We start from the raw sequence: 14,699 nt of genomic DNA on the forward strand, positions 1-14,699 counted from the left end.
TTAGTTAATTACAAATATTGATACACGTTTTTCAAACTAAAATTTTTGCACCTAACATCCATGTTTTATTAACAGTAGTGCCATTACTCGAACAATTGGAGATAACGATGGTTTAATAGTTCTGGTGGCTGCCTGACCTCAATCATACACATATACATAAAACAAAATAAAAGATCTCATGGCCCTAACATTTACTTTTATATCAATTTGCTATTACGTTTTTGTCTTTATTTCAATGGAAAAACTTATAACACCAGCTGGTTTGCTCTAGACTATACTCTCATTTTCTCTTTGAAATTATCATTACCCTCTATTTTTATCCAAACTCTTACACATTCTACGTACTGTTATTTATTTATTTTTTCTCGATAAGGTTCTTAACCACAGTACTTCAGCATACTATAAAATGAAGTATAAATCTTCCATTTTTATTTTTTCAAGTTAACATCTTAATTAATTTCTTATTCTAATTTCTAAATTCTAAGCTTACATATATAGTTTAACTTCCAAGAAAAAAAGAATAGATAAATAAATCATCTAGTAATTGATTATATAACCTAAACCATTTGAAAATTTTATACTACAATACTTCTTTTTTGTTATTTTTTTAATATAATTTTCTCTTTATCAAACAATTTGGTAACTATCCATCTAGTAATTTATTATATAACCTAAGCCATTCGAAAATTTTATACAACAATACTTCTTTTTTGTTATTTTTTTTAATATAATTTTCTCTTTATCAAACAATTTGGTAACTATCATGTGTGGATTGAAACAAAGCATTCAATATATAACTCTTAAAGCAAAGCACTGAACTCCGGCATTATGTATAATTATCCCAACTTAATCTTATATATGCTGTTTTTCTATCACAAAAGAAAAAGGAAACTAATATGATTTGATATAAAATTCCACGTGTTCTCAGGAAGAATTTTTGTAAGTAAATAAATTAATAAAAAAAAAAAAATTTGTCAAAGGAACAGAAGATGAAAATGCGTGTCGTTAGAAGGTTGACTCCAGCAGTCCCTGCCGTCGACTCGTGAAAGTTGAAACTCATTTTCAAATGGCCCCACACCCACCTCCCCCCCACCTTTCCATTGCCCAAACCCGACTGGACGACCCAACCCATAAAACCAACGGACACTTATATATATATATGTATATATATACACACACAAATAATAGAAATACAGCATCCATTTCCAAATTTAGCCCGCGAGCCTTCTCTTTTATTGTGTCTCTCTCAGAAATCAAGAAGCAGAGAGGCAAACCATAACTTTTATTTTATTTTTGCTGTTATGAGGTACGGTTATGCTGATCATAAAAATACCAACTCCCAAACAATTTATGTTAGAATCGGGTCGGGTGCTGTAAAATTGGTCCCCCTGATTTGAATTGGGTCCATTTCATTTTGTTTTTTTTGTTTTTTTGGTTCTCCTTTTAAAATCTGAGCTTGTAAGAGAGCTAGGCACTTAGGCAGCCATAGGTTTGTTTTTGTCCCATGCTGATCGCTTTCTTTTATATAATTGCTGCGCCAACGCGTTCATGTCTTTTCTCTTTTAGATTCCAAAACAACCGCGTGATAGAAGAAGAGGACGATTCCATTGCTCTCTTTTAAATTATTTATGCCTTTTAATTCTCACTCACTCACAGAACCCCCTTCTCTCTCTCTCTCTCTCTCTCTCTCTCTCTCTCTCTATCTCTTTCTCTCTCCGTTTCTTTATTATCAAATAATTTCTACCAAAACTTGGTCGTTTTGAAGATTCTTCTCCTTTCTTTTTTTCTAGCTTATTCTATCAATGAGGGATACTCATCATCCCAAGCACGAACGCCGATGGGCTTCCGATTCCGTTCCCGATCGGCCGGCGATGAGTGCCGGAACTTCTCCAGGAAGTAATACGGAGTCCAATTCAGCCGAGGAGTTTGTGGAGGTCACTCTCGATTTGCAAGACGACGATACGATTGTGCTTCGGAGTGTTGAGCCGGCAACGGTGATCAATATCGATGACGGAGCAGGCGTTGCGTCCACCGGAACCGAGACTCCGACGTCGGCATCAAGGTCGCCGACGATCAGGCGGAGTTCGTCGAACAAGTTGCGGCAGTTTTCGCAGGAGCTTAAGGCGGAGGCGGTGGCGAAGGCGAGGCAGTTCTCGCAGGAGCTGAAAGCGGAGTTGAGAAGGTTCTCGTGGAGTCACGGACAAGCTTCTCGCGTGCTCTCAGCTTCGGCTTTGGCGGTTGGTCAAAATGGCAGTAGTGGTGGTGGTGGAGTCGACTCGGCTTTGGCGGCTCGCGCTTTGAGAAGGCAGCGAGCTCAGCTGGATCGGACTCGGTCCGGCGCGCAAAAAGCTCTCCGTGGATTGAGATTCATCAGCAGCAACAAAACCAATGGCGTCGATGCATGGAATGAAGTTCTGACAAATTTCGATAAGCTCGCCAAAGATGGATTTATCTATCGCGCCGATTTTGCTCAATGCATAGGTTTTCAATTTTCTCTCTCTCTCTCTCTTTTTTTTTTTTTTTTTTTTTTTTTTTTTCTGTAATTAGTTGGTTAGGTGAATGTGTTTTACATGTTTTCTTTTCTTAAAAACAGAAAAAAAAAAAAAGCCCACTTCCAACAACACTCACTGACCAGTTCATTCTTTGGCAGCAAAATAATTATTTTCTAAATCATATTATTTATTTTATTTTTGTTGTTGTTGTTAAAAGGCATGAGAGATTCAAAGGAATTTGCTTTAGAATTATTGGATGCTCTTGGTCGTAGACGAAGATTGAAGGTTGACAAAATCAGCAAAGAAGAGTTGTATGAGTTCTGGTCCCAAATTACCGATCAAAGTTTTGATTCGAGGCTCCAGATCTTCTTTGATATGTACGTACTAATTATTATTATTAATTAATTTATAATATTTATATAATATATATAACATAATTAATGTGTTACCTTGTTATAAAAAAATAAAAATACTTAATTAATGTGTACCTCCTCTAAACAACATAGGGACAAAATTGTCTTTTTGTCCAGAAACTCCAAACTTTTGTAATTCCTCAGTTTTTTATATTATTATTAATTTATTGACAAAAGTATCTGTTTAACATCCAAATATGTGTATACAGGGTGGACAAGAATGAAGATGGAAGAATCACTGAAGAAGAAGTGAAAGAGGTAAACAAAGAAATTAAAAAAAAATAAAAAAAGTATTCAAAGTTCAATTCCATTTTTTCAATTTCTTTTTTTTTTCTTTTCTAAATTTTAAATTTTGAGCTACGATAATCAGCCACATTAAATTAGCCAACTCTCTGAATCCAGGTTGCAATTTTTTTTTTTAATATATAAAAAAGTGTTGCACTGGCCCCGCCACTTGCTAATGGTGATCAAAATGACTTTTATCGTTTTGAATAAGCTTCTTGAAATTAAATCTTGAATTATATGGCCTTCCAAACGTGTTTTAGATTTTCGGATATAATAATAAGCGGTAGGCGGGATTTGGTGACCTTAATCCATAAATTTGTAAAACTAACAACTCCAATATTATAAAAGTAATTCAAATGCTTTTGCTTGGTTTCTGTTGTTTCCCATATTCTTAAGCATCTTTCATGATATATATTTTTCGATTTCTTAGAAAAAAATATATATATATATATATATATATTTATATATATAGAATATATATTTATATTTGTGTTAGTGAAGCAGGACTTTGTTCTAACTAGTTGACATCTTTTAATTTTCTAATTTTTACCAAATTCTTGAGGAATAATAATAATGACGTTTTTGAGTGGGGTTGGTGAGGGCATTTTCGTCTTTTCAACATTAATATTAATAAATTTAATATTTTGACTTTCTTTTTTTTTTTTTTTTTTTTCTTCTGCAATAATAATATATAAAATGGATTGAGTTTGTTTAGAATTTATTTATTTATTATTTTTTTAAATGGGTAGATCATCATGCTAAGTGCCTCTGCAAACAAGCTATCAAGATTGAAGGAACAGGCAGAGGAATATGCAGCACTGATCATGGAAGAGTTAGACCCTGAAAGACTTGGCTACATTGAGGTGGGTCCCAAAAGAAAATTTTAATATGTGCTATTCAATTCAAGGGTATCAAACTGTGATATATAAAAATTTTCCTCTACTCAAAATATATTTAGAGAACCCCAAAAAAAAAAAAAAAAAATTATGCATATTGTTCTATTTTCAGTGTGATATCATTTTCCATTTAGTTCCCAAATTTTAGTTAATTAAATTTATATATACGATAAGGGAAACCTTGACTATTGGCTCACACAATTTAAGTTGGACTTTTCTTGCATGTCAATTGTTAGGGGAAAATTAATCAACAAATTTCAAACCCGGGGTTGTAGTTGTTGTTCAACGGTGTGTGAATAGATAGAGACCAAACAACTACGAATAGCATTCTACAGGAGAAGAAAAACTTTAAGTTATACAATGCCTTGGAAAATAAAACTAGCTTTTTCTTCCATCACTTAAGAAGAATAAAAGTGGTAGTTGAACAAATATTTTGCTATTTTAATTCGTTGGTATATATTTATTTTTTATTAGTCCAAATGAGGAAAATTAAGCTAAATCCAAAATAATTTCTGTAGGAATTTAATTTATTATTATTTTTAAATACCATTTTGGACATAACATAGACAATGTCGTAGCTTTCTGGAAGATTTATATAAATTGTGCAAGTTAATCATAAAAGGAAATTTTTTTTTTACAACTAATTTAGGCTCCATGATTGATAGTTGGACAAGTGGCTATGTAATTCTCTGACTACAAAGTTGGTTCCCCATGTGGGATTTTTCTAGATGTACGCTTAAGTTTCACTCATACACGTATAGATAGGCGTGTAAAGCATTTTTGCTCATTTGAGTCTTGATCTAATAATTAGTAGACATTATGATGAAAATCATTGACAATTTCTAATGATTTTTGTTTTTGTGGTATTTACTATTATTATTATTACTATGAAATTTAGCTATGGCAATTGGAGACCCTGTTGCTACAAAAGGATACGTACCTAAACTACAGCCAAGCTCTAAGCTACACAAGCCAAGCTCTAAGCCAAAATCTCCAAGGATTAAGAAAGAAAGGCCCAATTCGTAGACTCAGTTCCAATTTCATCTACTATTTGCAAGAGAATTGGAAGAGAATTTGGGTTATTGCGTTGTGGATCTCCATCATGATTGGTCTTTTCGCTTGGAAATTCTTTCAGTATAGACAGAAAGCTGCATTCAAAATAATGGGTTATTGTCTCCTCACGGCTAAAGGAGCTGCCGAGACCTTGAAGTTCAACATGGCTCTTATACTATTGCCTGTGTGTAGGAATACTATCACTTGGTTGAGGTCCACATGGTTGGGTTACTTTGTACCTTTTGATGACAACATCAACTTCCATAAGGTACGAGTACATATACATATATATATCTCCCACCCTTTTTTTTTTTATGAATTATGTGTTCCCCACCTAGATACCCTTATCTTTGCTTGGTTTATACTTCAATATTTGTTGGGTCGTCCTATCTAAAAGAGACTTTATTATAAAGCTTAGCGTGATGGTTGGTCTCACCCATTATTTATATAGCACTATAGAACATATAGTGAAGTCTTTGAACCAAAAAATAAAAATAAAAATAAAAATGAAAACACTTAGAATAGTGGAGAGTGTCCTATGGCTATACGCGTCTGCCAGGAGGCCGTGCACGCAGCTAAAGTTGACAACTAAACAGATTCACACGAATTCTTTTGGGGTAAATGAAATTTGGACAGTGGGTACTGTGAGACATTGACTAATTAGTTGGAACACTACACAAACAACTTTTTTAGTACATGGAAATGAAAAAAATCCAGAGAATTTTTTTTTTATTTGTTGAATAAATCCAAATAAGTATGTGTGAGAATTACTTTTCTTCTGTAATGTTTTTTTGAATTAACCCTACGAAAAAATTGTGAGTATTATATTTAATTATTAGTAAAACTCTCTAGAAAAAGTGGCCTTTTTAGGTGTACATAACGCGGTTTGCACAATGTATGTTTCCCGATAGAGTTGTTTCTTCAATAATTCTGAAACTTTTCTATAATTCTGAAACTTTTCTTAGGCAAGCTAAATTCAATTAATTGTATTTACCAAAAAAAAAAAACAAAAAAGAAAAGAAAGAAAGAAAGAAAGAAAGAAAGAAAAAAGATTCAGAAAAATTATTTTATAGAAAACTAAATAAGGACAAAATAAACCCCAAAGAAGACATCAAGCTTGCTTTTGAATAGCAGCCAGATCATGTGGTCTGTGCGACCGAACTGTAGATTCTGAGCCCCAAACATATACGACAGTCCTGCTTCAACGTGGACCACGGCGGCTTTACTCGTTATTCAAACTAGGAAATCGTTACCTTATTACACTAACGCTATCAGCTATATTGCTACCTAATTTTGTTTTTGAAAATAGTAACATTGCAAGTCATATTGATTTTAACCTTATTCCATAATAATTAAAGAAATATTAATTTTAGGGAATGTAACAAATTGATGATCATGACCCCGTGGCCGATGGATCAGACTCTGACATAACAATAATTCTCTTAATTGAAACGGAAAATAAAAAAATAAAAAAAATAAAAGGCAATCTAAAGTTATGAACTAAGTAACATATATATTTATAATTATCCAATAACCACCTGAATTTGGGGTTGACTGTGAGCTATCAATTTCTTAGTCGTTGATGATTAGTTAGAGTTGCAGTGTACTTAATTATATTCTTTGTCACAAAATTTTGCTGTAACTTGGATATATCCCTTTTATGTTCAAAGGTTCTTGCTAAGAGTCTAGAAGTACCATGCATGGTACAATCAAAGTGAGACTTTTGTTTTAACTGCAAGAATTCTCAGATTCATTAGAGGTCCTGAATTCAAGCTTTTGTAAAAGAAACCAGCTAGAAAAATGGAAAAAAAAAAAAAAAAAAAACAAAATCCTAGATACAACTCTGTTCTCCTCTTTACTGATTAATATTTCTTTCTGATTTACTGGTTTTTGCAGACTATTGCTGGAGCTATTGTAGTTGGTATAATTCTCCATGCTGGGGACCATCTTGCATGTGATTTTCCAAGGCTTATAAATGTACCTAAAGCTAAATATGAGAAATTTCTAAAAGATGATTTCGGAACTCATAAACCCACTTACATTGATCTGGTTAAAGGCCCTGAGGGTGTTACTGGAATTCTAATGGTTATATGCATGGCTGTGGCTTTCACACTTGCAACAAGATGGTTCAGGAAGAGCCAAATTAAGCTCCCAAAGCCCTTTGACAGGCTAACTGGCTTCAATGCCTTTTGGTATTCACATCATCTATTTGTCATTGTCTACATCTTGCTCGTTGTGCATGGCGTTTTTCTCTATCTTGTCCACAAATGGTACTCCAAGACGGTATAACATTGAGACTCCCATTTGTACAAAGTCTGGCTAACAAGATGGCCAGGCATTTGTATTGTTACATTTCTTATATATATACATATAAGAAGTGCAATATATACAGTTAATATATGGTTTTTTATGCTTGCAGACATGGATGTACCTTGCGGTTCCAGTTTTTCTATATGCTGGAGAGAGGACTTTGAGATTCTTCCGGTCCGGCTCCTCTACCGTCCGTCTTCTAAAGGTGAGAACAATTACACATGAACTATAATTACAGAGCTTGTATAGAGTGCTGTGGTATTCATATAGGTTGCAGCAATCCCTTACACATGGAATACATATTCTAATCCTAAAATTTTGGTACTATCATAGTTCGAATTCTAACATTTTCTTACCCCCTTTGATTCTATAATTTTAGGTTGCTATTTATCCTGGAAATGTTCTCACATTGCAAATGTCTAAGCCACCTCAGTTTAAGTACAAAAGTGGACAGTACATGTTTGTGCAATGCCCTGCTGTCTCTCCCTTTGAGTGGTAAGTCACTATTTTCTTCATTCCCCTATTATGGAGAAATCAAAATAAGTCTTTTTTATGTTGATTGAAAATGACAATCTTGTAGCACCAATGGAAACTATAAAGGGGAAAAAAAAAAAAAAAAAAAAAAAAGAGCCTAGAAGCTATAAGAAATTTTGAATTTTGAATCCTTTTGTTATATTATTTCAAATGTTGATATGCCATTTTTTTTTTTTTTTTTTCAATGCAAACCAGGCATCCATTTTCCATTACATCTGCACCTGGGGATGACTACCTTAGTGTTCACATCCGTCAGCTAGGAGACTGGACTCAAGAGCTTAAGAGGGTTTTCTCAGAAGCCTGTGAGCCTCCTGTAGCGGGAAAGAGTGGGCTTCTCAGGGCTGATGAAACAACCAAGAAAAGGTATAAATCTCTATATTTCCAATTATTCCTCTCTCTATATTACAAAGAAAAAATATGTCACTAAATTCTTTTTCTTTGGATCACAGTTTGCCCAAGCTTTTAATAGATGGGCCTTATGGTGCACCGGCACAAGACTACAAGAACTATGATGTTCTGCTGCTTGTAGGTCTTGGGATTGGAGCAACACCTTTCATCAGCATTTTAAAAGATTTGCTCAACAATATTGTAAAAATGGAGGAACAGGCAGTAAGTAGCTTCTCGTCGATCATACTTTTGTATAATTTGAACATTTTGTCATTGCATTTTACAAACTTTGCAATATGCATTTTTTGTCGTCCAATTTTTAGGATTCAGTATCAGATATCAGCAGAAATTCAGACCTAAGTTCGGGAAGTACAGATTCTCCTTCTCTTAACAAGGTCTCTCCCAAAAGGAAAAAAGCTTTGAAAACCACAAATGCCTACTTTTACTGGGTAACTAGGGAACAAGGCTCATTTGATTGGTTCAAAGGAGTTATGAATGAAGTTGCAGAACTTGATCAAAGGGTATTTGACAATTTTCCATTCAATTTGCATTCCTTAATTAAGATCTGATTGATAGATAAGTTGATGGCTTAACTAGATTAATTATATATGAACTTTTAGGGTGTCATTGAGATGCACAACTACTTGACTAGTGTGTATGAAGAAGGAGATGCTAGATCAGCTCTCATCACAATGGTCCAAGCTCTAAACCATGCCAAGAATGGGGTCGATATCGTGTCAGGCACAAGAGTAAGATCTTAATCATGATATTCTCTCTGAGTTCCCTTCTCTATCCTTTTAATAACTTTATTCTTGCATGCCAATTTTATCCTCCCAATCAATGCCCTCAAAAAGATTAATGCTTCTCCCATACCTTGACAGCAACTTGGTATACTTTATTATTTGTTTTCTACTTGCTAATTCCTTATTCTTATACTCAGGTGAGAACCCATTTTGCAAGGCCTAATTGGAAGAAAGTTTTCTCGAAAATTTGTTCAAAACACTGTAGTGCACGAATAGGTAAGTTAAAGTCTAATTAATCCCCTTTTAGCCTACAGATAGTGAGCAAGATTTAGATGTTTTCTAATACTAATATTGATTTTTGGAGCTCAGGAGTATTCTACTGTGGTGCACCAGTTTTGGCCAAAGAACTCAGCAGGCTTTGCTATGAATTCAATCAGAAAGGTCCAACCAAGTTTGAATTCCACAAGGAGCATTTCTAGAATACCAGCAGTTTTATACTCCAAGTTCACATGCAAAGTATCTTGTCTAACAACTTCTAGTAAATTTTGTAATAAACTTAGAAGAAGAAAATGAAATATTGTACAGTATTGATAGAAAAAAGGAAAAAAAAAAAAAACAGATTGGAGAAAACCAACAAAAAAAAAAAAAAAAAAGTGAAGAAGAAGAAGAAGAGGAGGATACAGGGTTATTATATGTACACAATATTTTGTTTTAAGATATAAGAAGAAAACAAGCAGAAGAAACTATTAATGCGAGGGTAAGTTGGGCTGGAATCTGGATGGTGCAACTGGCTCTGCATTGTAAGATGGAGAAATATGGCAGGGAAAGAGGATTTGTGTGGACCTAAAGTGACATTTGTTGGTTTGGGGGGTCAAACAAATATTGAGGTACAGCTGTAGTGGAGAAAAGTTGACCGGGTTGAGAATGTCATTGTTAGCAAGAAGATGATTCTGATTTTTGAAAGGTAAAAACAGAGAAATTGAGGTAGTGGGGATATATGGTCTATTCTAAAGCAAAATATTTTCCATCTTTCAAGTGGGGGGCTCAGACTCAGAATCCTCCCACTACAACCACATATGCAACGATTATTTATTTTTATAAATTCTTATGTAGAATAAAAATATCCATTGTGTATATTAGGATTACATACTTTATTTTTGTCCCACTTACTTGTGGGCTTACTATGTACACGTGTAAGAGCAAGAGATATATAGCTAGTTGTATAATCAATCTTTTTATCGTTTATGGATACCCTTTGGAAAGTAAAAGGGTCCATTTTTTATAAATTAGAACTCTAATACTCCCTTTAATCTGTTAATTATAACCTTTTTTAAATGATTATCTTATGTCTTGATTGTGAAAATTTTAACATTCATAAATTAATATTTCACCTATACTTATTAAGAGTAAAATTTATTAAATTGATATTTGATATATTCAAGGCTGTATAATCTTTAATTACAAGCGTTTGGTACAAGAGAACATCTTTTAATTCTAATTATATCTTAGAAGCAAATGGTTTTCAAAATAATTTTGCAGCTGCATTAAGTTAGAACTACCAAATTGCCACATACCTCTTTAAAACGGATCAAGCCACTTACAGTTTTCGAAAAAATTTTGTTAGTTTATTTGGAAAAATTATATTAATTTTGAAAACTTAAAAATCTGGAATTTGAATAATTTGTTTGAAAATTTTAACAGCATCTAGGCTGCTTACCTATTATTTGCGGAATCAAGTCGACTGTAGTTTGTAGTTGATTAAAAAGAATTTAGAAATTTTGGATTGATTTATAACCCAATTTCATTTGTATTGGTTATTTGATTTGAAAAATTTGAAGGAACAATTTTATTAAATTTTAGGTTGAAAAACTTATGTATCACAAGAACAAAGTGATATCTCAACTAGGTTGACACCTCTCAAAATTTCAATTATATGCAAATACCCTTTAGTATTTATTTGATCACTTTTGGCTTGGTAAGGATAGTCAAACAATTTTAATATGCAAAAATCTATTCCCTAGCAACTCGTGATTTGGTTGAGTTATATGTCAAGTGATAAATTCATAACTTGATATTTAAATTTAAAACAATTGCATGCCAAGTAATAAATTCATAACATTTTTTTTTGTTTTTTGTTGGTGTGGCTAGGCCAAGGCATTCTTCCTTCCCCCAAGACTCGAATCCGCACTATCAGGCAGGGTTGTAGCGCTTTACTACTTGAGCTGCCTCGGTTTAATAAATGCATAACTTGATATCTAAATTTAAAACAATTGTTCTTTTTCATTTGGATAGGATTTATTTAATGATCATTAATTTGATATGACTATTAATTTTTCAAAGCTTTTTTGATTGTTATTCAATAATCCTTTTAATTTTATTGGATTATTAAAATATTTGAAAATTAATAGTTCTTTAAAATCAATTAGATTTTTTTTTTATTTGGCATTTCATATGTTTATTAGTCAATTTAATTTCAATTGGTAAACTTTTTTATTTTATTTTAATAGGTTGAATGCCAATTAATTTTAAATTAAAAAGTCCATTTGATTTAATAGACAGTGTAATTTAATTAAAACAATCTTTTGCTTAAAATCCAATTTTAATAATCCAAGTTTATTGGATCTTAATTGTTAATTATAATGTAAACCTTTAATGCGTGAAACCTATTCGTGTGTGATTGGATTTTAAGTCCGTTAGTTTTGACTTTTGAAATCTTATAGGACTGTGTTTAAATTGGATCCTTAAACAAAACCTGACAGACTAATAAATGCTAAAATGCTTTTGCTTTGCTGAGAGGTCCAATCCAATTTATTAGAGTCCAATTTAATTATCTGACTCTGAATTTTAGGAATGCAAGAGTAAATTTCACCGTCCAACGACTTTACAACTTTGGACATTTATAATGATTTAGGACTTGATTTTGACTGTAAAATCCCATTATCTAATTGAGTTACATGGATAATAAAAGTTAAAATTGCTTTGTTTCACTTTGGACAGCAGGGGTGCTGACCACAGCCATTTCACCTTCTTCTTCTTCTTGTTCTTCTTGTTCTTCTTTTAAATTTTTTTATTTTTCTTTTTAAATTTTGATTTGAAATAATGGAATAAAAGCAAGCAAAAGAATAGGATTGGATGAAAAAAATAAAAGAAATTCAATATATTTTTCTGCTTCTTTAGCTTTTTCTCCAATTTTATGGCCATTGTTTTCCTTTCGCATTTTCCCCTTTTTCAAGATTTTTTTTTTCTTTTTCCCTTGATTTTTTTCCCTTTCATTTTATCTTATGACTCTTTTTTTTATTTATTTTCTTTTGATTTTTGCCCTGCACGAATTTTCCTTTTCTCTTTCCTTATGTAAAAAGAAACGTGGCTTTTCAATTATCATTTTTTTCTTTTGCAATTATCATTTTTTATCTTTTGTTTTCTGCCTTTTTCCATATTTTCTCTCATTCTTTTTTTTGTTTTTTTTTTCCCCCTTTTTATCCTGAGGTTGATTTTTACACTTTGATTTAGTAACTGTAGAGAAAAAAAAAATCTTATATCGAGGGAATTGAATAAAAGATATATATTTAATATCTTTTTAATTCCTCATTTAAGAAACGGTAGACATATTTGTCATGGTAATTTTAATTTTGGATAAATATATTTTGGCAGATTTTATTCACATTTGATTTTTTTTTTTTTTTGGGAACAAAAGGCCATTTTTAATATTTTTGTCTGGCTTTTTTTTTTTTTTTTGGGTCCATTTTACAGGATACTTATTCAAGGTTTTTTATTTTTTTATATTTTTTTTAATCCCTTTTACGTTAGTACCATAATAAATTTTATAGTAATGCTCATAAATTTAAGAGATATGATCCCACGATATAGAACATTAATAATAAATAAAATAAAATTTATCAGGATTTTTTAAAGCCAAACTTTTAAACATGGATTTTAAACCAGTATCCATGTTGCAATATTTGCAAGATTTCCCAAGGCTAGGATACTGATTCTTATCTACTAGTACTTATGCATGTCAGAAATACCCATGGAATTTCCTAAGGTTGAATATTGATAAATTAAGTTTATTTACACCAATTTTCATGATACCCTCTAGGAATACCTACGGGATTCCTTCAAGCCAAACTATTTGGTAAATAAATCCAAAGACGTTTAGAGGTATACTTTTAGTTCTTCCATCTCTCACATTAATATATAAAATTTGGAATTAATTGCAATTTAATACCCCTAGGAATACCTACAGGATTCCTTCAAGCCAAACTATTTGGTAAATAAATCCAAAGATGTTTAGAGAAAGAAATATATAAAATAAAAGAAGTAATTTATTTATTTTTAGCCTTTTTCCAACGCTCTCCCTGTATGATTTCTCCCTCTATTTATAGAAGAGAGGAATTAAGATAGCTTGTATTTCAATTTGTATTTAAAATTCAATTTTAAACTTAAAATTTATTTTTATTTTAAAATCCATTTTAAGTTTTGATTTTTTTTTTTTTTTGAAAATAGATAAAGAGTTTGATTTGAGATTAACTGCTTTTCACAAATCTTTCTCGTTATCCATTCCGATTTTTCTTTTTTAAAAAAAAATTATCGTTCAATAATTGACCCCTTCAAGCAAGTGTGCAGTAATTTATGTGCATGTGAAATGCTCAAATCCTTACTTTCTTTCTTCATCTTCAGTTTGCTTTCATTGTGAAGACAAGTTGGACAAAGCTTTTTAACATTTTGGCATAAAGAACTTTTAGTCGCATTTGAGATAGAGATTTCCTTCTGTGATATGGAAATCATCAACTTAATTCACTTGAATGACTATTAGACAAGGATGATTTGTGAAGGTCATTCTTAAAAGTTGCAAAGCTTTTAAGACCGATGCTCATCTTTGTGACCTTTTGAAGAATGAACCAAATATTTTTACAAAGAAAAACCTTTTTGCGTAAAGGTTGCACAATTAGGCCTGAAACCTTTTATGACTTGATCGATAGGGGCTTAAGGTCAGAGTTTCACTGGCGCCATTAGTTTTGAGATCATGGGCTTGATGTGTCTACTACTCATCTGTTTAAAATTGATACTTTTGTAATAACTTCCCATGACTTGCTTGGAGATATCGTTCTGATGCAATATTCTAGTAAGTTCAAATTTGTATGTTGAACCATTTTATCTCAAAAGATTTGCTCGCCAATTTGAATTTGATAACAAGCTCCTTTTGTATAAGATAAAGACTGCATATAAATCTTCATTTATGGGAGAATCTTTTTATTTTATGTTCTTATTTTTTATGCTTTTATGCATATTTTTTTTTCCTCTTAGTAATTTTGTCCCTTTTTTGTTATGTGTAACCGTATGATGAATGAATACACATTTTATAGGACCCTTTTTTTTTTTTTTTGATAACTTTGTCCAAAGTTTGATTAGCTCACTTAAATATGCTTTAAGTGGGGAAATGGGTTTGTTTTTATTTTGCGACCTTACCTAGATAATTTCTAGATTGCTTATATACCCTAAGCGTGACCAAGCCATTCATAGTTTAGGCAATCCATTTTTAGTTTCTATATATTTATGGTGAAGCTTTTGCTTTTTTCTTTGATTTGA

The 14,699-nt window shown here is 32.0% G+C and overlaps 1 protein-coding gene across 3 annotated transcripts; it reads left to right on the plus strand.

Moving 5' to 3' along the window:
* The first annotated feature begins 1,176 nt into the window (after window positions 1-1,176).
* LOC107404860 (respiratory burst oxidase homolog protein A) lies at window positions 1,177-10,343 on the plus strand. Of its 3 annotated transcripts, none has more exons than XM_025068839.3 (15): window positions 1,177-1,306; window positions 1,791-2,481; window positions 2,710-2,869; window positions 3,115-3,163; window positions 3,940-4,053; window positions 4,985-5,407; window positions 7,036-7,422; window positions 7,559-7,654; window positions 7,829-7,944; window positions 8,179-8,346; window positions 8,433-8,592; window positions 8,694-8,891; window positions 8,991-9,119; window positions 9,311-9,389; window positions 9,483-10,343. In XM_025068839.3, the coding sequence occupies exons 2-15, from the start codon at window positions 1,803-1,805 to the stop codon at window positions 9,590-9,592; spliced, it is 2,868 nt and encodes a 955-aa protein (XP_024924607.3). In that variant the 5' UTR covers window positions 1,177-1,306; window positions 1,791-1,802; the 3' UTR covers window positions 9,593-10,343. The 3 variants fall into 3 exon arrangements, with proteins under 3 accessions (XP_024924607.3, XP_048320015.2, XP_048320013.2); XM_048464058.2 differs by lacking the exon at window positions 1,177-1,306 and adding an exon at window positions 1,323-1,489; XM_048464056.2 differs by lacking the exon at window positions 1,177-1,306 and having other exon boundaries at window positions 1,496-2,481.
* Window positions 10,344-14,699: the final 4,356 nt, after the last annotated feature.

The sequence above is a fragment of the Ziziphus jujuba genome, chromosome 6 (genome assembly GCF_031755915.1).
Source record: "Ziziphus jujuba cultivar Dongzao chromosome 6, ASM3175591v1".
NCBI lineage: Eukaryota > Viridiplantae > Streptophyta > Magnoliopsida > Rosales > Rhamnaceae > Ziziphus > Ziziphus jujuba.

Excerpts from the sequence above, each read along its gene's own strand:
- LOC107404860 (XM_025068839.3), top strand. The coding sequence starts at position 1,803 with ATGAGGGATACTCATCATCCCAAGCACGAACGCCGATGGGCTTCCGAT. Across the intron at positions 2,482-2,709 it reads CGATTTTGCTCAATGCATAG|GCATGAGAGATTCAAAGGAA; the intron begins GTTTTCAATTTT and ends TGTTGTTAAAAG. Across the intron at positions 9,120-9,310 it reads ATATCGTGTCAGGCACAAGA|GTGAGAACCCATTTTGCAAG; the intron begins GTAAGATCTTAA and ends TCTTATACTCAG.